Genomic DNA, 24,635 nt, shown 5'->3' with positions numbered 1-24,635 from the left:
CCAGAAAAACCAGAGCTGATGATAGTACCCATGAGGTAGAATTGCTGAAATTAAACATATGCAAAGTTTTCAGCTCCCTGTCTGGCATAGAGTAAACATTTAATGAGCATAGAAACTATTATTCATCTTAAGGCATTCATGTTTTTAGGAGATAATGTAAAGTATGACAACATATGTTCCTTTCAGAAAAAAGATAAAAGCTTTACATGAAATATTTAAGCTGGTTCTTAGGAACATCTTTGGGAGAAGTCCTGGTAAGAATCATAAGCAAAGGCTCTGAGATGGACCATATATAGGGTCAATTTAGGATTTAGGGTTGACTGGTATGTTTTGAGAAACAGTGGATAAGACTGGAAAGCCAAGAGAGAATCAGATTTTGGTCGACCCAGGGCTTACTTTCTTTTGAACCAGAAGTTGAGAGTGAGTTTCTTAGCCTGGGGTAAAGGAGGGAATTAATCTTAGATTTTGGCCTCAACTTCTGAGGACACTTAACATGTACTGGTATAGATGTTCTGCCAGAATGTAAACTTGGTGATTTTTCAATATTTTGGAACTACAAATTTTTCTTGAGCCTCTATCAAAAGTTCTGTAGAGGGAAGCAGCTGTGGCTCAATCAGTTGGGCTCCCATCTGCCATATGGGAGGCCCTGGGTTCACATCCTGGGGCCTTCTTGTGGGCAGGTTCACCCACATGCTGTGGAGAGCCACCCAGCTCGCAAGCGCCAACTCAGCAAAGTAACCCAACAAAAAGGGAGACAAGTGAAAAAAAACAAACAAACAGAAGAGTGCACACCAAATGGACACAGACAGCAGACAAGCAAGCAAGCTGCGGGGGGGGGGGGTGTGTGGATAAATAAAAAAAAAATAAAATACAGAAACACAGGAGAATGCACAGCGAATAGACACAGTGGACAGCAAGCAAGCCACAAGGGGCAGGGATTTAAAAAAAAAAAAAAAAGTTCTGTAGTGCATCTCTCCAGAAACATGCAGATAGGTTTAAGTTTTCCATATATTTTCATAGTTTTTTTTTTTTTTTATCCCTGATACCAAGAACCCATGGCCTGAAGAGGCTCAACCACTTGTTGAAACCAAATAAAGGGCCCTGTTTCCCCTCCCAATACACCCCCTGGGGTTCTGAATTTCCTGAAAATACTGTCAGTAGTGCTATGTTGGGAGGAGAGTGTGGGTTCATTTCATGGAGGAAAAGTACAACTTGCCCCTGAGCTACATCATCTTGCCAGCAGAACCTGTCTCCAGACCTTCAAATCCTGAGGTCTCTCCCCAGCCAGCCAGGCCAGACTTGTAGAAGAGGTTAGGTAATGTTAGATCTCTTCATTCACAGGGTCTCAGAAATATAGAATAAAGCCATCTGCTTTCTTGCTCAGAAGGCTGGATATTGATGTGTTGTTGAATCCACCAATCACCACCCACATTTGCCCTACCCACAGATTTTTTCCTACCCTTGACCACTTCAAAGGACACAGGAATGCCACCAACTGGAGATGACAAATGGGGCCATTTTCTTGTCCTATTTTAGTATTTGAAGTCAGTGCCCAGAAAGCTGACAATTCAATCAAAATGTTATTTACTGAGGCATTCCCTACTGAACTAAGGACAAGGGATACAACAGTAAAGAAAATGAGTACAGCTCCTGCTAGAGTTTACAATCTTGGGATAAGAGAAACAATTGACCCTTCTGGACTCTCACTTCACCTCTGTGTCTGGACATATACAGCTGTATAACTGATAAATATGACTACTGAGAACTTATTTAAGTGTACTTCACATAATCTCAATTTCTCCCCTTGGAAACTCTGAGATAGGTTTGCCCTTATTGCCATTATAGAGATGAGGAAATAAAGGTTAATAAGGGGACCTCAAAACCCATGTTCTTAATTACTCACAGCTTTCCAAACATCAGAGACCCCAAACCCAAACATACCTTTAAACACTTGACAACAAATGGGTCTTCACTTGCTCCATCTCCAGGGCCAGTAGTTTGGCATTCCCAGTTATTTCCCACATCTTAATTACTAACAGGAAAGTACTAAGTTATTCAGTGCTGGCCATACCCCAGGCTTCACAGAAGTGCTTCACAGCTCTCACTTAGCAGCTCCATGAGGTAGTCTCCCTTTATAGTTAGACAGAGGTTCATAGTTTGTCACTTGAGAGATCAAAGTAAAGACCACCAAGCTCCTGGTCTTAACCATTACTCCACGCCACTGCGTCCTGAGGGGCGGTCATCTACTCTGGTAGTCTGTCCGCTCCCATCTCTGCTCTACCCAAACCTCAGTAATTAACACCCTCCCTGTCACTTCAGCTACAATCTTTCTTTGGCCCTAGTCTCTTTAGAAAAATTTGTTAACATGGAAATGTTTGGTCAGTAAAATAGCAGCAGGATCTAAAATCCAATCCACAGAATTACCAAGTCAGGCAAAATAAACCCACCAAAAATTAAGAAAAAACACAAATTTTTTAAAAAAATGTTAAGTAACGTATTTTGATGAATATGGGTGATTTTCTATTTCTTATGTATTGCAAAAATTTCTTACACCAACTACAGTGTAACTCAGAAGCTAATTACCCAGTTAGGTGAGACTCCATGGTTTAGGGCAGTCCTAAAACTGCCATCACTTCAGACATCAGTACAAGCTGAGATTCCCAGGCAAACCACACTTCCGACCAACTGGCTACAAATTTGGGGAGGGGTCCCACCAGCTCCTCAGGTTTGATAATTCACTAGAATGACCCACAGAATTCTGGAATGTGCTGTACTTTTTATTATAGCAAAAAGGATACAAAAACAAGGAACCAAAAGAATTGCAGGTGAAGTCTGAGAAGCATACACACCAAGCTTCCACGTCCTTTCCCCATGAGATGAAAACACATCACCCTCCCAGCACACCACTGTGTATTACTAATCAGGAAAGCTCATTTGAGCTTCAGGTATACAGATCCTCATATTAACTGCTTTATTTTATTCTCTAGCTTTAAATAATCTTCATCTTAGACTGAGCCTTGCAATATCTACAAAATTATACATTAAAACGCTGACAATTCAGATAAAAAGTTTAAGTAGCCACCTCAGATGAGAGCAGCAGTAATGGAATGAGTATTAATGTTGCCACAGGATAAAAGACCTTTGCTTAGAAGTCCCAGGTTGAAGTCCCTGAGCTTCCTTATTAGCAGGCCAAGTGAACTCTTGTATGGAATTTGTTCTCAGGGTGGTTTGGGAAACTTCTGCACCCTGCACACACATACTGTTCTCATTAATTATTCAAGGCAATCGAGTTAAAAGTCCCAGAAAGATCTTTCAGAGTAAAGCTGGTGATGGAAATTCAGGCACTAGCAGCAAGTACGGAACCATTCTTTATACTCTAAACTTTATGTTTCTAGCTCTACCCCCTCCAAAATGCACCTAAATGAAACTAAAGCAGCTTGCTTTCCCCGCTAAGAAATCTTTTTCTTTCCTCTTTGCTCTTCGCATTCATCCAGCTGGGTTAAGCCCCAAAATTGTTAAGACATCCCGGGTACACGTTCGCAAAACTTTCCTATATATTGAAAATACCCCAAGTATTGTGATGATTCAACAGATCCCTTAACCTGGGTTGATATATTTAATAGCACTTACTGAGAAAGTCATAAAGACATATACAACAGCTATCAAAACAATCCCAATGGATTAATCAAGCTTGTTCTTTAATATAAAAAATAATCTCTACTGTAATCTTTAAATCTGAGTTCTACAATCTGGTAGCCCACAATTTCAGCCCTTTTTTTTTTTCTCCACAGTGTACTTCCCACACATAGCTACTGAAAATGATCAGTCCAAATGTACTCTAAGTGTAAAACATATGAAAAATTTAAAACTTGTTACAAAGAACATAAAAACCCCTAATCTTCTAGATCAATTACATCATGAACACATTTGAATTAAATTATAAAGTCAGCTCCACCAATACTTGTCCTAATATGGCCCACCATCACATTCAGGAGGGCAGTACTGTTCCAGAGTGGGCCCTGAGCCTGATCGGCCTCCAAAGCCGGCTTGTCCACTGGTGGGTAAGCTCTGCAAGCACTCCCGAGGCAGAGTGGTAATATCTGTGGTAGTATCTGTTTTATTTTTTTATTCAAAAGTAAGTGATGTGTATTCCTCAATCCCAAGAATACTTCACTTAACTTTCACACACACACCAAAAAAACTAGTATCAGATATCCGATGTTTTCAACTAAGTTGGACAGAAATGAGTAATCACATTTCCCCAACTTGTGACATTTACAGTAAAAGACTTCCAAAGATAATTTTAAAACTCATCATTTTTTGGTCGCTTAGTGCTAAAATGTTGCCATAACACCCAAATTTACTGAGATTAGAGGTGGGGTTGAAGACAACTGCTTTCAGAAATAAAGCCAGTACATTTCACTAGTTAAAAAGCATCTAACTAAGACATCTTCACTCACTAACATTTTGGAATGTGTACTAAGAATGTACCCCAATCACACCTTGACCTTCTAGCTTTCTTTATGAGGGGACATAAATCATTTTTAGAGCAGGCTCTATGGAAAAATATTATGAACTGGTCATTATATGACTTTTTCTTTGAGAGTGACAGGGGATAGGGATTCATTTTTAGAACAAAACCGTTTAAGCAAAGCAACTGGTCTTCCCAACCCTGGCTCTCATTACGTTTCCACAGGAATGCACAGGTGTCCTGCAACCCACTGTGGCTGCTTCCACATTACCAGCCAATGGCTTAGGAACATATACCACAAAGACAAATCTCTCACTCCAAATACATCTGGCTCCAGCTGTCTGCTACCTGCTTGCTTCCTTATGGAACACTTACATACTTAACTATAAACATATATTTAGGGCTGTTAAAAAGTGTATGAATATATATTGTCAAGCCAAAAACAACTAACTCCTTCCAAGGGTAATAACTAAGACTCAAAATGCTTAATCAAACATGATCCAACCACCCAGAGCAGACATATCCTGCCCTGGTAAGCTGAGATGGTATCATATATCACAAAATTTCCTACAGGAACAGCATCACCCAATTATCAAAAAGACGCCACAAACGTCCTGCTATAAAGGGTCAAAACGATTGAGTAGAAGCACCAGAGTCCATGGAGGCATTTTATTTGCAAGTATGTTTTACATCCCTAGAAAAAGAATCCCAGGATTTTTCCTCCTGTGTGTTTTCGCCTTGCTTCCTCGTGGTCCATGATGCCAGCTGAGGTCGTCAATACAATGAAACTATGAAAAGGGGAAAAAAAAGCTGGTGAGTTTTTCCAAAAAGCAGTACAAAATAAAGCCTTTTTCTGGTGAAGAATAATACAAAGAACTGGTAGATTACTTGAGCTGACACTGCATGAACACGGCTCCTATAAGAGTCCCAAATCCAGAGACCCCAGGCTCCGCACACTCCATTCAGCCTTGACTTTGCTAAAAACAGGTAACACCCCTGTTTAAGCATTTACTGCTTGTCAGACCCTAAAGGGCTTTACCAGAGTAAATCAGTTCATAATATAACTTATCAGAGGAGCTAAACCATTTCACAGATGAGGAAATTAAGCCTATGGCTTGCCCAGCCTCAGGGGACCACATCAAACACACCTGGTAATGTAATCTGTATGCACCGAGCCAAAAGAACAGACATGAAAGAGACAGATGCTGTCCTCTCAATCAGCCAGTTCTCATATGACCCAGAATCCAAAGCTTAAGTAAGGCATGCAAAATGGCAACACATGACCCACTCCTTAACTCAAGCTGGCTGGAAAGGAAAACAATTACTACTGCTAAAATAAAACAGAACAAAACAACAAAAAACACACAACCTCTGCTTAAGTCAAACTGCATCACAGAGCAATCCTTAGCATAAATCTTTTTAACTGAGGAAAATAAAATTCTTACCCAAACTGACGGGATGGGAGCAAATTATTCTGCCATTTTTCTAGATCTTTGAGTTGCACATCAAATCTGGGACTAATCACCCCACACTGTAAAGGATAACAAAAAATATCATTTTCACTTCACCAATAAGTAACAAGAAAACTGAGTTAACACAAGGCAGCATTTTTAATTGCTGAACAGTCATTCATGCCAAATAACCCAACATTTAACATGTACCTATTCTGTGCACAATCTCTAATATAAACACCATTAAAGAATTATACTGAGTTAGAACCATCACTGCCTACAAAGCTAAATGCTTCCTTAGGGAAAAGGCGTGAAAAAAATATGAGGAATAACATGAGGCAATACCTGGCAGTGTCAGTTCACTGCTACGGTAGTACAGAAGATACCGGTAAGGCCACCAATGTCCATCCTTGTGGGCTGGAGAACTGTTCCCAAAGCAAATGGCAATATTTCCAAGAGCTCGAGGAGACTTAAGTTTTAGACGAGTGTGATTGTAATCAACTGCATTACATAGTAAAGCAGAAATGAATTTATAGGTTCTCAAATCTTTAGACTATAAACTAAAAACACAAACAGAACATCTAAGGAACAGTTCCACAAGTTGCAAACTAAAATCTAAGTGCCAAACAGCACCCACTAATTTAAAAACACTAATGGATCTTGCCTGTGGGTTCAAGGTCTATGTCTAGATCAAGTGATGGAGTCAAGCCTCTTTAAGGTAGGTTAGGACCCCTGCTCACATCACTGCTCTACAGATTACTAGCTCACTTAAAAAAAAAAAAGTAGCAGAAAGCTTCTCTTTATTCACATATAGAAAATGAACATGGGAGAGAACACAGGATTACTTCCCTTGAAGAGAAAACCACACGGAGCTAAAACAACAGACTTATGCGCACACCCATGGCTATGTAACAAGACAGTCATTAAGGAGGGCTTATGAAGTCAGAACTTGCCTTTGGAGCAGTTGTAAACCAACACAGTAAAATGGTCACACTTCCCTAGGCCTAGGCAAACCTGCAGAAACTGAAAGATGGGCCTGTCAGAAAGGCCCAAAGGCCCTATGCAGGAAACCCACCCAGGTTCTTCCTTTTGCTTACAAACCCAAGTCTTCTCCAGGGCAGTTTAAGATGTACTAAACTATACACTGCCACCAGCTCTCCCACCAGTGACAAGCTTTTAAGACCTCGGATATGACACAAAGTTGTTTCATAAGTCCCAAAAACACAAAAAACATTTTTCCACCTTCTACTTTAAGAACTCGTTGTGGGAGTGAGTAGAGCTCTGTGGCTGACCACCTGCCTCCCATGTAGGAGGTCCCGGGTTCAATCCCTGGTACCTCCTACTAAAAAAAGAACACATTGTGAGGGGTCAGAGCAAGAAAGGATGGTAAATCAAATTCTACTTTGGTGGAGTGGGTGGAGCTCAGTGATTGAGTGCCTGCTTCCCATATACCAGGTTCCGGGTTCAACCCCCAGTACCTCAACAACAACAAAATCCTACTTTGGGAGGCACCGCCCCAAGCAAGATGGCAACTAGTTGTTTCTGGGCTCCATCCGCCCCTCCCCACATCATATACAAGGGAACTTCAGTAAATGCCAATTTCTCATTGGAAGCAAGAAGGCACAGGGATGACATATTTAAAGTGCTAAAAGCAAGAATTACCCACCAAGAATTCTGTATCCAGAAAAACTGTCTTTCAAATCCTCCTTTGGGGTTGGGCTCTAATATCTACAACTTCAACAAAAAATTACATATATTCAAATTGTCCTAGAAGTTCCTTAAATTCCTTGTCAAATCTTCACACCCAATAGTTTTTATTCTAGCATTAACGAGCTCCAGCCACACAGGAAGCAGGTCCACAATATAGCAAAGCAACTGATGGACTCAGTTACCAGGAAGTAACTGTACTAATCTGGTCACTGACAGTAACCATGATTTTAGACAACCTGCTTTTCCTCTGGGCCAATTTCTTCCCCACCTGTGTTGGACCAGAGGAACTCTTTTCTTGAAAACTACAAACCTGAACCCAAAAAGTAACACAGCAAATCAGCAACCCTGGCTAGCTTACAAGACACCTGCCCCAGAAATACATGTAATCAGTTAAACCAAAGTGAAGTCGATCACATAGATCTACTTGGTAATCTTGGTTAAGTCAAACTGCAAGGCAGCACAGACCTTAAAGATACATGCACCACCTATGCCAGCAAACTTCAAAGTGTTAATATCGGTATTCAAAGATTCTGCTCAAAAAAAACCCAACATATGTATTTTCTCAGGATATATAATTCCAGGGTGATATTTTTTTTCCTAAGCATTTTAACTTCATCCATCGTCTTTTGGCTTGCACAGTTTCTTTACCTCTTGAGGTTCATTGAGCTTCTTTTATCTACTAGTTTATTAGTCACATAAATTGTTGAAACATTAGGGGGGAAGAAAATCATTGAGAGAAAAGGTAAGCTATTTATACTGTGGCTAAAAGACCTTAGGCTACCTACTTGCAGATAAGATTCCAGTCTGAGTTCCACACTAAGCCCTCCACCCACAATCTCCTTTTGGCCTACAGCAAACACAACCCTGGAGAACATAGAAAAAATTAATTTAAATAGACTCCTAAACTCTTTTTTTCACATTACAAGGTAAAGCAAGCACAACACCACAAATTCAACTACATACATCATGTTACAGAGAATTTTTTAAGGCCCTTAATGTGGAAAATAATCAATTCTCACCTTGTTTAACCTCCCTGTGAGGTTCACAACAATTTTTCCAGCTCTGTGATCATCAATGATTTCAAACTCGCCAATGTAACCTAAAGAACACAATTGAATGTATTAAATAAACCTAAATCTTTATGCACTTTAGGGAGAACGGAAGTCAGTAGCTCTATATCAGAATTTTTACAACCTGATAATACATAAAACTTTTGGTGCTACACCCAAAACAATGCATCCTGAATACTAACTAAAAAGGTGTTTCCCCCTTATCCCTTCAGAGCTTTACCCTCCCAAAGGCTAGTTTGTGCCACAGACATGCAAGAACCCTCCGCCCCCACTCCATTCCAAAGAGCTCTTAAGTGTTTAGTAGGAGATGGCTGTTTCAGCTGCCAAATTACTCAAAGAAAGACACTTTTAACTTTCCAAACATTGAGCAATCCTACTTTGCTCTGGTTCCTTAACAGTTTCCTTTGTACACAATACTCCCTCCACAGTCCCACAAGTCAACTGCATTAGTTCCCAGGTAAGACCGACACTTTGCTCTCCCATCTTCCATGCCCTACTCCCCTCCCCAACCCGGCCAAAACAACCTTCAGGACTGACTCCTTAAATTATTAAAAACAAAACAACTACAATCAAAAAACCCACTTAAACTGAAATAACACACTCACCATGCTTCATCATCACAGTTAGAAACCTGACGATGACTTTGGAGCACGGCCTGATAAGAACCTGGCGTTTGCCTCTCTTCTCAGCATTGTTGATGCTCTTAAGGGCATCAGCCAGGACGTTCATGCGCACCATTGTGGCTGTTCAGGGAAGACAAATGGGAGTATTACCGACAACGTCAGCATCAGCAGACCCAACGACTCCACTCTGGATACATCCTTTTCTTTCTGCCTCCACCATGACAAAGTTTTCCACAAATTCTAAGCAGGCTGATGCCCCAATATCCCCAGCACCTAGAAAATCCTTGATTACTATTTACTGTGGTTGTTGGAAGCAGGTCATCAGATGATGGCACGCTTTGAACCTCATTCACCATACATGGATAGTGCATGGATATGCATTTTGTGGAACAAAATACATTTGACCACTCCACCCCACCCCACCCCCAAAAAAATCACTTGGTGGAAAACCAAAGTTACCAAAACGAAAATATCAGGTATGACCAGTTATTTGGAACGGGACATAACCCGAAGTTTTCCAAACTTTTGAAATTCAGCACCATCCTTCTATCTTGTCCAAAAGCTACTTCATTTCCAGCTAACACCTATAACTATTACACTAAAACGTCTGTCTCTGTGCCACCGAACTGTGCAACAAGGAAGCGAACCACACAGTGGCAAACACATAGCGACAACAAAAACCACATGCAGCCAGACTGAAGTCCCGACGGCACTAACGGCAAGGTAAACTAAGTTTCAAAGGCCAGAGCATGTTTCAAGCCCCGACCCCAGGGATGCACCCGCTTCCTGAAGCTCTGCAAAGTATCTGAAGGAAAAAGCCCAGGGCCCAGAAGTTCCAGGTTAGTTCTCAGCAACTTGCGAGCCACAGCAGGAGGCGCGTTTTCCCTGCTGAGTGACCTCAGCTCCCCAAGCCGCCAGCAGCGACCAAGCCCGAGCCCCGCCGGCACTGTGGCCTGTGCCCCATCGGCCGGGCTCCCCGGGCGCAGTGCGTGAGGAGTGCGGGCAGTTCTCCCCTACGCCTGACTACGCCCCTCCTAAGCCAGCAGCCCCGGCACAAGCCGGGCCTGGCGTCCTGGCGGGGAACCGAAGCCGAGCCTCCAGATGCGGGATGGCGGCGATAGCCGACGGATGGCATTGGAGCTCTTGGAATTAGATACTCACCGGCACGGAAAGATGGCCGAAAGAGAACGGGACGGGCGAGCGCACGGAGTTATGGGAAGCGGGAGAGCTCTCGCGAGAATTTTAAAGGTACAAAAAAAAAAAAAAAAAAAGAGGACTTGAATGGAAAGAGGCGGGTGAATGGGGCGGGGCCTGCTCAAAGGGTTGTCAGCAGAGAATCCGGACTCGAGCTCCTGGGGCAAGAGCTGGGTCAAGGATGTAGATGAGGCATTAATTGGAGGCCCGACCCCCTTCTAGCACTTTCTTTTTAAAAGTTAAACCATGACTAGGACCTAGACGTTTGCTAATTTTTATTGCGGTAAGTGATCACGTTTTATTGCAATAACTTCACTATTTAGAATAGATTTTGAAACTTATAGGTCTCTAGAAGGACCTACAAGAAATCGGTAATTGTGTCTGGGGAGGGTGCTAGGATCTGGGATGGAGGACACGCTTTTCACTGTATGTATGTGTTTTGTTGGAACATATCTAGTTATTACTTTCTCAAACCGGTGAAGAATATATATGTATATATATATATTGTGTGTGTGTGTTTGTGTGTGTGTGTATGGTTCCTTATTGACTTGCCGCAAATCTGAGAAGTTATTTTCTAGGGCTCCAGCCCTTTCTTTCAAGTTCTGAGATACGCAGTTAGGAAGAAAGTTTCTAAACACGAATGTTTAGAAACAGACACTCAGGATTCTGAGCCAGCAGCTTTTACAGCTGTTCTGTACCCGGAGAAGAACCAATCTGGGCAACTGTCTTATCCTCTCTCCTCGGTTTTCCCAGATGTAAACTGGGGCTAATAATAATACCTGCCTCTTAAAGGTTTTTGCTAGGATTCGTTGAAATAAAGGCGGTAAAGGGCTTGCAGAACGTTTGGCACATAGCAGATGCTCGATATAGTTTGGCTGGGTAGGGAATTCTGGGTCTGCCTTCTTTGGAGTTGAGTGACCTAAGGCAAGTTACTTAATATGGGAAATAATCTGCCTCCTCATCTGTCTGCTTTCACCCCTACCCTTCCCCCTCTCTGCCCTAGTGCCTTCAACCAGCAGCCAGAAAGACCTTTTAAGAACTTAAGTCAGATAATTGCTTTTCCTCAAGAAAGCTCCACCTCAGGGCCTTTGCATTTGCTTCTCCCTCTGACTTGAACATTCCTCTCTCAGGCACTGGGCCTGTTCCTCGGCTTTCTTCAGCTCTCTCTTCAACCATCACACACCATACACTCCCTTCCCATTGCCCTCCTTTGTTTTTCTCCATGACACTTACCACCTGAAATACTGGAAATAAGTTTCTTGGCCATTCCCTATCTCTAGACCATTAAGTTCCAAGCAAGCAGGGATTTGGTTACACTTGTTCACTGCTGTATCCACAGCTTCTAGAGAAGGATCTGGCACATGGTAGGCCCTCAATAGGTATTTGATGAATAAATGAATGGGCAAATGTTTCTCCATCTGTAAAATGGGGATACTACCAACCACATGAAGTTGCTGTGAGGATAAATGAAATAATCCATATAAAAAGCTACTAATACAAAACCTGGCAGAACTAGTACTTGAACATTAGTTAATAGTATATTGTCTCAATCCATCACACTGCCCCTCACCACTTCTCAAATCACCAGTGAACCTTGAAGAAAGCAAAGCTCCTGATTTGACCATCTCAGGGATATGGAATTCCCTGGTTGTATTTTACATTACAAAAGGATTATGTGCTTTCTTAATGAAAATTCATGTGAAGAACTAGCTCCCTGTACACTTAACACATGATCTATTGACCAAAAATATGTAGTTCACCGTATTTAAGGGCCCTAGCAATAATGGGCAGTTAAGTGAATAAAACCGCTTTCCTTCAAGAACCGTGTCATAAGTTGAGGTGTAGTATACCTACAATCTCTTAATATATTTCACTACTTCATCGATTCATTCAATAAATGTTTACTGAGTGCCTACCATGTGCTAGGTGCTAAGGGAACACACAGCAGTTCCTGCCCTTAAGAGGTTAAGATAGGAGAGTGGATGTCGCTCAAGCAGTTGAGTGCCTGCTTCCCACATGGGAGGTCCCGGGTTCAGTTTCCGGTGCCTCCTAATAAAAAAACAAACAAGCAAACAAATGGAAACACCAGCTCAGGAGCTGATGTGGCACAGTAGTTGAGCATTGGCTTCCCACATATGAGGGGGTCCCAGGTTCAACCCCTGGCCCCTGGTACTTCCAAAAAAAAAAACAGGGTTAGGATACCAGGAGGGGAGGCAAACCTCTAAACAACACAACACAGGGCCATGTGCCTTGTAGGATGATATTCCAAGCTTCTAACAGCTCCACTTTTAACATGGATCAAGCGCTAGGAGGGGACATGGAATAGTACAGAGATGGATAGAAATTTGCAGAATGGCTGGATTCGAATGGGGAAATAGGGTAGAGTGAACATTGCCTCACAAGTTTGTAATTTATGCTATAGGCCATCTTTAAACATTATCAGTCATGATCTGTGTTGTAATAAACTAATTTGAAATGGTCTCCTCCCCATGTGCTATGAACTCTGGGATGATAGGACTTCTGCTGGAGATGGTGCCAGCACAAGTGACCAAGAAGGACTTTTGCTGTGGCCAGACCTGGCAAGAGTAACCCTGAAGAGGAATCCACCTTTTTTTTTTTTAATGGACATTTTTAGGTATACTTAAAGATAGGGAGAAAAGTGCAATAACCACCAATGTATGTCACACCAAGTGAGTTGTCAAGCTTTCAACCTTCTTTTCAGATGGTGTACTCAAAACCCAGAGAAATAACTTGACCAGTCACTTATTTTGTGACTAGCCTAAGACAGTCTCCTCAACCTCCCCTCACCTGCCAAAATTGTGCTGTTTTCCATTCTGCCTCGGAGCACTCACCATTTGCAACATAGATTCATCAGATACCATTATTTCTAGAGGGGGTCCATATTTACTACACTCACCCCACCCCATTTAAATCAAAGGGATTTGTGACCGCAAAACGTATTGGGGCTGTCACTCTTGTACCTTATCAAGCAGGCAGCCAGTATGAATGCATGGTGCAGATTGTGAGTGAGCACACCCCGGTCAGCAAGAATGGAGTCCATCCTCAGAAGAGCCATGCTGGCCTGGGAAGAAAGCCAGCCCCATGCAAGTGACTTCAGGAGTCACACTAGGGACATCTGTGGTGACCTTGGGTCTCTCGTTGTCTGGACATCACCAAACCCCCAGGAGGCTCCAAAGAAGGATCCATCCATATTCTTTGGAGTGGGGACCTCAGGATTGAATTTGATACAGAATCTGTTCCTAGGACCCACTCGCAAATACAGTGAGGTCCAAAGACAAAATATCCAATGTGAGTTCTATTTTTATAAAATGTTTAAAGACAAAAATCACCCAACAATTACTTACTGAGCACGGCCCATTTTCTAAACTCTGAGCTAGGCCCTGGGGTCAAGGTACCCACGGCAGGCACTCCTTGCACTGGGCCTGCCCTGTACCTGCCTGTTCTTCCGGCTTGGCCTTTTTACACAATCTCTGGACACCTCTTCTTCATTTGTATTTCTTCTTCCATCTAGCATGTTGCCTGGATGTTTGATGAGTGAATGAATTTAAAGTTTTTATTTCATTTTGTTTTTAAAGAATACCTTATAGGCATGTAAGGATCACACAGAATATTCACTGGATGCATAAATAAATTCAATCATATAAACATTGTATTGGCTAAACTATAAAGAAAATAGTACACAAGGAGAGATTCCAGCTTTTTTTATTTTTCCCCTTTTACACAAGACAAAGAAGAAATAATACAGGATTAAAACGGCAAAAGTAGTTAATCAATAAAACACATACACTCAAAAAAGATCTAGATAGGAAGACAGGCTTATTTACAGTGAGGAAACATGTAAAATTAAGGTAGTTTTCATGTGGAACATTAAAAAAAAATTATACATATGCTACATGTACACCACTGTCTACAGCAATATTGAAGGGGGGAAACAACACTTATTTATGGACAGATATACCACAAGGCCCGGGTTTTAACAGTATCAGAGCAATCAATTCACAAAACTATATTACAGCTAGTTACCAGAGTTTAAGAATTGTTCCCAAATATGTCACAATATTTTTGGCCCTCAGAGGTTCCCTCCTACAGATTTCAACTACTCTAAATTTCTAACTACTACAAGGGAGATTATAAGCTTTCCAAGGAGTTACAAAATCTTTGTAGATCAAAGGCTAGCTACCATTACCATAAATCTGTTTCACCATCAACCTTTGCAGTCTTCAGAGAAGTATCTAAGAAAAAAGTCAGAAGCCAGCAGTCTCTGCCTCCATCTCCTATTCCAAACCCGTGGGGACTGAAGATGCCAGTGTTACCATGACATAAGGATCTTGAGGATTACCTTTAAAGGCTTACTCTGGTGTCATCAAAAACTAGTAGGATACAACTGTTTTCTACTGAAATGAATCCTGACACAGGAAGACTTTTGTCCTTTATTGGCTGCTCTTGGAATGAAAGTCGAGACATGAATCTTAACCTACCATGTACTTTAGTCTCAGCTGAAAATCTGAAATTAAACTATGTTAAAATCTAAAATACAATCTTCTGGAAATCTACATTGAACTCTAAATGCAAGGGGACAAGGGCTCTAAGCTGTTAAGAGTCCCCAGTTGGAAGAAAGGATTAACTGCTAAGTTTTGCACCAGGGAGAAACCAACACACACTAGGGCATGGAATTAGTTTCATTTTATTTCATGGGGATTCTTCACCCACAGTAAGGAAAGAGAATGAGGAATGAATCTTAATTGGTCTCTTCATCAAAAGTGGTAAAATTGGTCTTTGTATTCTGAAGCCAGACAGCTTTTGTAAGCAGACTGTGGGAGCAGACAGTAGAACCAGCTTCCTGTAGCCACAGACTACTACCTTGCATCTAGCTAAAGCAAAGATTAACTCAAGGAAGTCCCTAAAAGTAAGAATTTAATTAACCCTGGGTAAGAAAAACCAAAACAAGTCAGTATTTACTAAGGAGTTGTCCATATAAGGTCAACTGATGAGAATGCACCCCACTATACTGGGCGAGAAGACACTATGCAGAAAGTCTTACTCAGCAAATCTGAATTTCTATTAACTAAGGTCAGAATAAGGGAGAGCAGAGAGCCATGTCTGTAACATTTTAGTATACAGACGGCATAGCAGAAACCGTTCCCAGGGACAATATATGTTCCTTTAGTCACATTGAACAGGATGCGTTAAACATTTTTCTTTTCTTTTTGTTTGAGAAGCTTGTTTATCTCCCTTTTGGCCATTCCAATGTACTTTGAAATGATTCCATGTTGGTTGAGTCCAGGAAGCAACAGTAAGAAAGTCACTTTAAATAAATAGATAGATAAATTAAAAAATAACAAAAATAAGGAGACAGCAATTAACTTCCTGAAAATTATTACATTTTATACAAGGCAGTTTCCCAGACTATTTGACACTACAGGATATCCATTACTTCCATTGGCATTTATCCCCAGAAACTTCTATCATACCCCTCCAACCTCAGATAACACACTGCTTACTTTTTGCACATTACTTTCCACATTGGCATGTTCTTTATCTTAACTTCTTAATTAAGACCATAAAGTCTCTAAAATTAAGATCCTGTCTTTGTACACTCCCACAGGTCCTCGAACAGTGTCTTAAACTTTCTAAGCATGAACGTATTTGTTTATTGACTAAGTTACAGGTAAGGCTTTACTGGCCAAGATGTGCCTGTAATTACTTCTTTCTCAAAGACTTACCTATCAGGTAGGTGAGAAAAAGGTTGTGGACTTGCTGTCCCACCCAAGCAACCGCAGCGAGAGAAATGATCATGGTCATGAAGTACTAACAATGAAAATAACAAGAATTTGTCAACTCCGAGAAATGGAATGAGAAGCATAACTATAACTGTATATTGGAAAATAATTCCATTTTTATTATGTTTCTTTAAAAATACACAATATCTGTAATAGTACAGAAAACTCCATTGCTATAGTTGATACAATTTAGACACATTCCCTAGAATTACTGACTCCAATATAAATTAACCTATTTTTACAATTAATAACAGTGACCTTGTATATGCTGAAAGACCAATAACAGATGCTTTCTAAGTATATGTCCTTTACTTTTATTTCAGTAAATAAAATAAGAATGGGAGGAAAATTTTGCTCTAACAAATTAAGAAATTCAATGCAAATCTAATTTTTATTAAGATTTATGAATGTACTCAAGAGTTAAACCGATCGACAATGCTAAATATCAACTGATAACTATTAAAACAAAAATTATACTAGACGACCATGAAATCAAAATTGATTCAATCTTAAAATTATGCATTAGTTAAATAAGTCAAAGCAAAGGATGTACCATTTTTGGCTTTTCTTCCTTTAGTGTGAAGAGGCGTTTCCACCAGCCCACAGCTCTGCGTCGCGTTTTTACTAGATTGCTGCAAATTTCATGGAATCTTTGCTGCTGTTCAGTAGTCCTACAAAGAAAATTTCCCCTTTACTATAAGCAAATCTCTATAGTAAATAGAAAAATAACACTCTTAAATTTAAAGATCTTCTAAAGCAGGGGTTCTTAATATTTTTTGTTTCACAACCCCTTTGCTAGTCAGGTGAAAACCTCGGACCCCTTACTAAGTTCACACTATACCATGTATTATTTAATAAATATATCACACCCACACCAACATGTCCCCACAAAAATGTTTTTTTTTTTTTTGAATTTCAATTCAAGCTCACAGACCCCTTTATTAAGAACCCCTGTTCTAAAGAAAATTTAAATAACAAACACTATTATCTTATTCAGGTGAAAAAGATCTAGCACCATTAAAACACCTTTTATAGCACAGGAATAAGTTTATACATAAAGAAATGTGTATGTGTACACATATTTTTATTAAGGTAATGATAATTTATGGCTCTGAAGCTATGTTTGATTAATGGTAGTCACAAGATTCATGACTCTAATGGGCCATGCAGATACGAGTATAAACAAATTTCTCTATTCCTATATTAATTTTCAGACCCTAATGAATACTGGGTTATAGCCCATAGAGTTCCACTACTCTTAGAAAGGTGTGAAGTTTCCACATTCAGCACTCTTTTGATAAGATAGTAACTACCGGTAAGATAAAAACTACCATTCAAAGCATAAATACCCTCAGCTTGGCTTCATATAGTTGATACCAAGGCAGTAATGAAAAGCTCAGATCTTCTCGATCAATTTAGCCCCAGTGAATGAAAATGTAATCCCAAACAAAACAGCAGTAAAAATCCAAAAAGATCATCCAAGAAAGCTCTAATGTTTTTCTTCTGATTTAAAAGAAAAAAAGGGCCTGTGTACTGTTTTTGCTATACAAATTACAAATATAATGACTGCTATTATAAAGTAGGCCCTACCCTGACAGATGCATTGCTTTTTTCTTTAGTTCTCATTCCTATAAAACTGAAGTGACTGCTACAGTAAGGAGGAGGATTCCTGCTGAGCCTCGAGATTCTTCCAAACAATTAGACCTTATATGTTGCTCAAAATCAAGGCTAGACTGTGTCTATGCAACAGTTTCTTCCTTTCCCACAAGATCACTGGTAACAGTCACATACTGATTAGCATGAAGCTAGCAGTATTTCTTTCTGAAAACTTTCCTCCACGAGTTATGAATTTAGATTAGAATGTTATCTGGCTACTAAAGTCAAGGTCAGAGGATGATTCCCTTTATTTGTTAAACTTGTTACAGTGGATGGTCACAAACTTGCCCAAAAACAGCAGCATAAATCATTACTGAAAGTGAGAAATAATTCAAAGAACAGTTCCTAACACAAATCTAGTTTGCTATAGGGGAATACCATTAAGTAAACATGCTTAATTGTATAAGTAAGCAAACTCCCCCAGAATGTATGAATTTGTCTTCAAAGATCCATAAGGTATACATTTTAAATTATTTTTACAGAATGATTTTATCATTTTCTATCATGTGGGGAACAAAAAATGAGAGAGACAAACTACTAATCAAATTATAATCAATAACTAACGGGGAATAGCAGCTGGGGGACAATCTATTCTAACACCCAGTTTTGTTGGTTATTTGGATCAAGAGTGGGCAATATGACATTTCAGAGGGAAGTTAAAATACTTGTAATATAATCCTTAGCTACCTAACTCTTATCTTAGGACCTCAAAGATAACTAATTCAAAGAAAGGTATACATGAACAACAGCCCACTTGTACAAACAGCTTGAACCTATTCTGAGGCACTTGCAATATGCATTTGCCTAATTAGCACTGTACTGCCTCAATTTCTCAACATTAAACACTAGATCAATCTTAAAAGTCAAAATAAATGGTTGACCATAAAAGAACTATGGAGAAACAAGTACTAGAAATTCATTATTTATATCAGAATCAGCTATGAAATTCTTCACACAGAAGCCAAGAAATCTAACCTCTAGGGATCTGGTGGTTAGACAGTTCTCATCACTTAATTACAGCATATTAATCACAGCCATCAGGTTCAGTAACTTCTCAGAAATTAGACTGCCAAATCATTATATCACCTACCATGTATTGGAGCCAAAAATTCTAGGCGCTAGAATGGGAACAAGGTAGTCAGCCAAGCATAAAAACATAACAAAACAGGAAACACCGGACAGAACAGATGGATCCAGATAGTAGATAGTTCTGTTAAAAAAAAAAAAATTAAGTTTCTAAAAAGTTATTATTATTCTTTTTGATATATATGTATATACACACACACACACACACACACACGAACACACACACTGCAAACATTCCCATTTTAACCAGTTTTAAGCGTTCATTTCAGTGGTATTAATTACATTCATAAAGCTGTGCTACCACCATTACCACCTATTACCAAACCTTTTCCATCACCCTAAACAGAAACATTGTAACCTTTAAGCAACTTCCCATTTTCTTCTTCCCTCAGCCTCTGGTAACCTCTAATCTAATTTCAATCTCTATAAATTTGCCTATTCTAGATTTCCTATAAGTAGAATAATATTCGTCCTTTTGCCTCTGGCTTACTTCACTTGGCATGATTTCAAGGTTCTTCCACCTTGTCGCATTGTTACATGTATCAGAACTTCATTACTTTTTACAGCTAAAAAACAGTCAGTTCAGTGTATGTACCACATTTTGTTTATCTGGTCATCTGTTGATAGACATTTGTTTTTTTCCCCACCTTTTGGCTATTGTGAATGCTGCTGCTATAAATAATGGTATGCAACTACCTGTTGAGGTCCCTGCCTTCAGTTCTTTTAGATATATACCTAGAAGTGGAATTGCCCATTCAGATGGTAATTCTGTTTCATTTCCTACCAACAATGTACAAAGGCTCCAATTTCTCTGCATCCTTGCCAACATTATTTTCTTTTTTTCTAAAATAATACCTAGCTGAAGATTTCTAAAGATTCACTTAGTCTACTGTTTCTCAAAGATGTTACTTATCTTTTTCATTCTAATTCTCAAGAACGAAGTTTCCAGAGGCTTCATGACATGAAGACATTGTCACCACAATAGCTAATGGAATATGCGCTTGTGTTTCTCTTTTAAAATTTGTCCTAATTCCTAACACAGTAATAAATGCTAACAGACAAAAGCTCCACGGGGAATCGACAGGTTTTAAGTGTGAAAAGGGTTCTGAGGCCAAAAAGTTTGAGAGCCACTAATTTATTCAACTGTATTAAATTACCAAGTTTACGTAAGCATTACAAATTCTGAAAACTAGGCAAACTGCTCAAGAAAAGGCATTCTTTACAGATTATACATTACAAAAGATTTAAGGAACTTTCATAAATGGAGGCCATGGATTACCTGAGCCCTTATTAATAAAAGCCCACTTACAGAAACACCAAAGAAACTGCACCCATGATGGCAGGTGGAAACCAGGCTCTTTCCCATCGGAGGACTTTATCGGCCAGCAGCATCACTTCTCCCCATCCTTGCAGCTGTTCCTCCAGACTTGCAGTCTCTGCAGCCTACATGGGAGTAACATCGAAAGTGTTCATTTTACCATTTCAGGGGTTCCTAGAGTTGAATTCTTCCAAAGTTCCAAATATGTAAAATACCTGTTTTTACCAAGTCTTTTTTTTCTTTTATCAATTTTATTGAAATGTATTCATAAATCATACAATCCATCTAAATCAAGTCACCATAGTTTCTGAAAATCTCTGCAATTATAGTATCACAGAAGCAAACCAATGTGAGAAAAAATGATCATTTAAGGGTTGCTGTCCAGGTCCAAGCATTGGGCTAATACTTTTCATTCGTGATGTAACAAAATCCCTACAGAGTCTTGGCGGCAGGGATAATTAGACCTAATTCACAATAAAAGACTGTGAGCTCAGAATGGCTAGCAAAGTCCAAAGTCATGCACTATCAAGTGGCAGCACCAAGAGTTTTTATTATATGAATAGTTCGCTTTAAGTTTGCTCCTTTCAGGTGGTTAAAATTGATCTGTTGTTTTTGTCATTTCATTGATTTAATCCCTTACTTCTGAATCCATTAGCAAAGGCTCCCAGAACCACATTCAACTTCTAAAATAGCTCTTTGTGTAATAGATTCACTTAGATGTTGGCATCATTTCACAATCAAGTAAAACTATTTTCACCAAATTTGTGGTATTTTAAGCTCAATATATCTCTTCAATCACTGTTTCTTATCATTTATCTGGACATTCTGGTTAGACTCCCAATTTCTCTATAAATCTGACCATCAGATGAAAATACACCTCTAGGATGAACTATTGTGGCAAAAGGCCCTGATGCTGATTTTGGCAAAGGGAAAAAAAATTGGAACAAGAAACCAGATGTCCCAATACATGTCATTACTGGGAAATAAGTAAATGTCAGAGGCCAATGTTACTTATTCTTAATAAAGATGCTCTCTTTGCCTCACTGATGACTTAGGGATCTCAGTATTTCTGACTTTATAACCTCTGCTGAATACTAGTTAAATATTATGTGCTAGAAATGGTGCTAAGCATTTTTATATGGTCATTCTTCAATCAATCCTCCCAACAACCCTAAAAGGGTGTGCTTACCTATTCCCATTTTACAGATGAGTAAATTGGGATGCACAAAGGTTAATAGATTTGAACCCAGGAAATCCAAAGGCTCTCCTTAAAATATACTGCCAGTTAGGGACTAACTATAGACAAGTTGTGTAGGGATGAAAAACCTATTAATCAAAATATCCTGTTAAGTTACTTAATTCGTTAGCACCTGGACCCTTGGGAATTCAAAAGCCCAAGATTGAATTCTCTGTTTTTTTCTTTACATTGCAGCTGGGGAAGAGAAGTCAGGAGGAAAAAAAAAAATGCAAGGATTTGTCTCTCTTCTTACTGCCTAGTTTGTGCACTTAAACGTGTGCGCCTGTGATAGACCCCATTGCAGTATCTTCAGGTCCCTGCTTATTCTCAAGTTGTCTCCGGTCACCCTGTGAACCCCAGACTTTCAAATCCCTGGACCTCCCATGGTTCCTCTAGCTCGACCCCACTGCCAGTTCCCTGCGGTGACCTCGCAGCTTCCCGGCCGTTTTAAGTTGTGCCAGCTTTAACAGAAACTCTCGGCAGTAGCCCTCTGACTCGGCAAGCGTGCTCCGAGTACTGGGGAAAAGAATGAAGGCACATCCCGGTTAAGATCAAAGAGGGGGAAACCCAGATACCTCTGAAGCCTAAATTCCCACAGCGCTCTTCAGGCCTTTGCCCCAGGCTGCACCCCAGCTTCTCTACGCCCCACCCCCTTCCCCCATTTCTTCCCCATCCTCCATTCGCGGTGACTAATCAAACGCCCTCCTCGCCCCATGGCGCACCTTCCTCAGGGGATGTTAGTGACCGTCACCCAGGAGCCACCCAAGAAACCCGAAGGGCAGGCGTCGTCGCTTGCTCCTGGGAGCCTGGAGAAGAGGGCCGGGCCGGCTGCGGGTAACAGGAACGAATCCGCGGCGGCCACCCCCTTGGGCCCGTCCAAGATCGGAGACCACCGGAACTCACCAGCAGGTTGGTGCTGCGATTATCTCCCTCCGCCATTGTCGCCGCAGGCCTCCTGAGCGAGCGCAAACCTCCTTGCAACCTACACCTACGCCTTCGAAACCCTCACGGCGACCCCCGGCGGGAGGGTACGCCCCGCAGGCCGCTTATATAGGCCTGCCGCCTTTCCCGACAGACCCCGCGAAGCTCGCTCCTCATTGGGCGGATCGAGCTCAAGCTTAAGGGTGGCCGGACCAACCGCTGCACAGCGCATGGCTTGAAAACGAGGCGAAAGGAGACAGACGCCGCTCCGAGCAGAGGGGGCGGGGACGGGGAAAAGCCAATCAGCGCCCAGGGAAGGTGCGACGCCCGCCCCAGGCTTTCGCAAGCGGTTGAACCGCCACTGCCCCGGGCTTGGTCTACCAGCCTCGGTACCGCCAGGCTTGGCCGCCCGGACAGCTCTCGGACCTTCTTCCGTTGGGCCTTAAAGCGGCCAAGGAGCCTCTCTGGAAAATTTAGGGCTCGGAAGAGGCTGCGCAGTAGTGTCAGGCGGAGGGGGACAAGGGATGTGGCGTTTAACCTCATCGTGGTTGGGAAGGCCGGCTGAGGTCCCCTTCCCGACCACGCCAATGCCCCTCGCCCTCCTTGTGCCCTGGGCGGCCATGCCTTCCTTTTAATCCCTATCCCGGCCGCCCTTCCCGGGTCACGGCATTTTAGTCCAGATATCAGACTCAGACTCGTGCCTATCTCATGAGGTTTCGGGGTCAAGGGAAAAGATGTTTAGATTTTATTGCAATTCTTCTGCTTTTAGTCCCGGGCAGGGGGCAGGAAGGGGATCTAGGCATATTTCCTGAGAACGTGTGAAAAACGCTAGACTTAAAAAGTTGGCTTCCTTGGTTGGGATCTTTCGGAAACTTCTTTGTGAGGCTTTTCAGTTACTTCTTAGAACTTCCTCTCCAAAAAGGGACTGGTGTTGACAGGAGGTCATGCTAAGAAAAGATGTTAACCAGCATTTATAAACAATTAAGAAACTAAATGAAAAATATTGAGACAGTTTTAAAATATTTTCTATCCAGGATTTCAAGATGCAATAAGTGCTTTGATTTTCGTTATGCAATACAAACAAAAATCATGCCAAATGTTGGCCTGGTCAGATGTTTGTTTCAGGTAAGTTAACCATAGTTTTTAACTTACAGCTTTTTATCATTTTATAGTCATCTATTTTGTGCCATCGAATTTAAATTTACTTTAAAAACACTCATCAAATAACTACTCAGCCCTAATGCATTTGGGATAAGGTAGACACACTTTAAGTTTTTTGAAAAAAAGCCTTTGCAAAAGAGAAAAGGAAGACTCCAGTGAGGTATTATTTTGCAAAATGCTGGGGGCAAAATAGGTTGCGTAGGTTAAAGGATGCAGACAGTTGATATAGAGAGACCCCATTCTGGTTTTTTTTTTTAAAGCTATAGAATTTGAAGAGCAGACCCTACTCCCCTTCTTCAAAAGAAAAACAAAAGGACCCAAATAATCAGCAGCGATTCACATGAGTGCACATATTCAGCAATGAGGACACACTCTTTCTGTAGGCACTATCATCCACCTCTAAAGTAGAGGGCACCGAATTCTCATTAGGCCTTAAAAATGACATTTCTGTGACGGGAATCAGCTATTGCTACAGAATGCTTATGGTTTTCACTAGTTACCTGTGTACAGTTTAAGAAAGAAGACTTCAAATACCAGCTTGTGAAATTGAGGTAGGTTAAAAAGGGAAGGGGGGCGGGGAGAACCAGAAGCTCAGAACAGGTTTTAGAAGTATTTGTTATTCAAAAAATTCAAAAATAAGTTGGACATTTTCATTGTATTTTTCTTCAGAACTTTCACACCCCAGGGATTATTCATTTCTTCTTTTATGCCATGGTCTGTGATGCTTAAAAGAAAAGCTGGCTTTATTGAAACTAAGAACTTTAGTAAAATTCCCACTGCTGTCCAAAAATACTCTAGAACTGAGGGTTAAAAAAATGAGAATTAAGCCTTTTAAATATTAGAGGTATTAGTAGTAAAAAAATAAAAGGATACTCATGCTCCAAAATTGTTTCCTGTAATCTATTTTGATCAATAAATGCAGATCTTAAATGCTAC

General features: G+C 40.7%; 2 protein-coding genes and 1 long non-coding RNA gene across 3 annotated transcripts; 1 reads left to right on the top strand and 2 right to left on the bottom strand.

Moving 5' to 3' along the window:
• Positions 1 to 5,126: 5,126 nt before the first annotated feature.
• Positions 5,127 to 10,534, bottom strand: RPS15A (ribosomal protein S15a). Its single transcript, XM_004471578.4, has 5 exons — positions 10,487 to 10,534; positions 9,308 to 9,445; positions 8,652 to 8,731; positions 5,917 to 6,002; positions 5,127 to 5,259 (listed from the first exon to the last, which is right to left on the bottom strand). Exons 2-5 carry the CDS (start codon positions 9,438 to 9,440, stop codon positions 5,166 to 5,168), a joined length of 393 nt encoding a protein of 130 aa, XP_004471635.1. The 5' UTR covers positions 9,441 to 9,445; positions 10,487 to 10,534; the 3' UTR covers positions 5,127 to 5,165.
• Positions 10,535 to 10,642: 108 nt separating this feature from the next.
• Positions 10,643 to 24,634, top strand: LOC139437418 (uncharacterized). Its single transcript, XR_011647218.1, has 2 exons — positions 10,643 to 10,802; positions 21,813 to 24,634. It is a non-coding gene; the product is annotated as an uncharacterized lncRNA (long non-coding RNA).
• On the bottom strand, positions 14,227 to 22,633 carry ARL6IP1 (ARL6 interacting reticulophagy regulator 1). Its single transcript, XM_004471577.5, has 6 exons — positions 22,521 to 22,633; positions 20,372 to 20,505; positions 19,067 to 19,186; positions 16,874 to 16,991; positions 16,264 to 16,348; positions 14,227 to 15,845 (listed from the first exon to the last, which is right to left on the bottom strand). Exons 1-6 carry the CDS (start codon positions 22,554 to 22,556, stop codon positions 15,727 to 15,729), a joined length of 612 nt encoding a protein of 203 aa, XP_004471634.1. The 5' UTR covers positions 22,557 to 22,633; the 3' UTR covers positions 14,227 to 15,726.
• Position 24,635: the final 1 nt, after the last annotated feature.

This window comes from Dasypus novemcinctus, chromosome 23 (genome assembly GCF_030445035.2).
Source record: "Dasypus novemcinctus isolate mDasNov1 chromosome 23, mDasNov1.1.hap2, whole genome shotgun sequence".
NCBI lineage: Eukaryota > Metazoa > Chordata > Mammalia > Cingulata > Dasypodidae > Dasypus > Dasypus novemcinctus.
Note: the sequence above shows the minus strand (reverse complement) of the source record. Positions and strands in the feature narration are given on the sequence as shown.

Coding starts and splice junctions, on each gene's coding strand:
- ARL6IP1 (XM_004471577.5), bottom strand. CDS start 22,556: ATGGCGGAGGGAGATAATCGCAGCACCAACCTGCTG. Junction 19,187..20,371: donor GCAGTTTCTTTGGTGTTTCT/GTAAGTGGGCTT, acceptor TTTTTTTAACAG/AACTATCTACTATCTGGATC. Junction 16,349..16,873: donor AGGAAGAAAAGCCAAAAATG/GTACATCCTTTG, acceptor TTTCATTGTTAG/TACTTCATGACCATGATCAT.
- RPS15A (XM_004471578.4), bottom strand. CDS start 9,440: ATGGTGCGCATGAACGTCCTGGCTGATGCCCTTAAGAGCATCAACAAT. Junction 8,732..9,307: donor AACTGTGATGATGAAGCATG/GTGAGTGTGTTA, acceptor TGTGTTCTTTAG/GTTACATTGGCGAGTTTGAA. Junction 5,260..5,916: donor CTCCCATCCCGTCAGTTTGG/GTAAGAATTTTA, acceptor CCCTTTTCATAG/TTTCATTGTATTGACGACCT.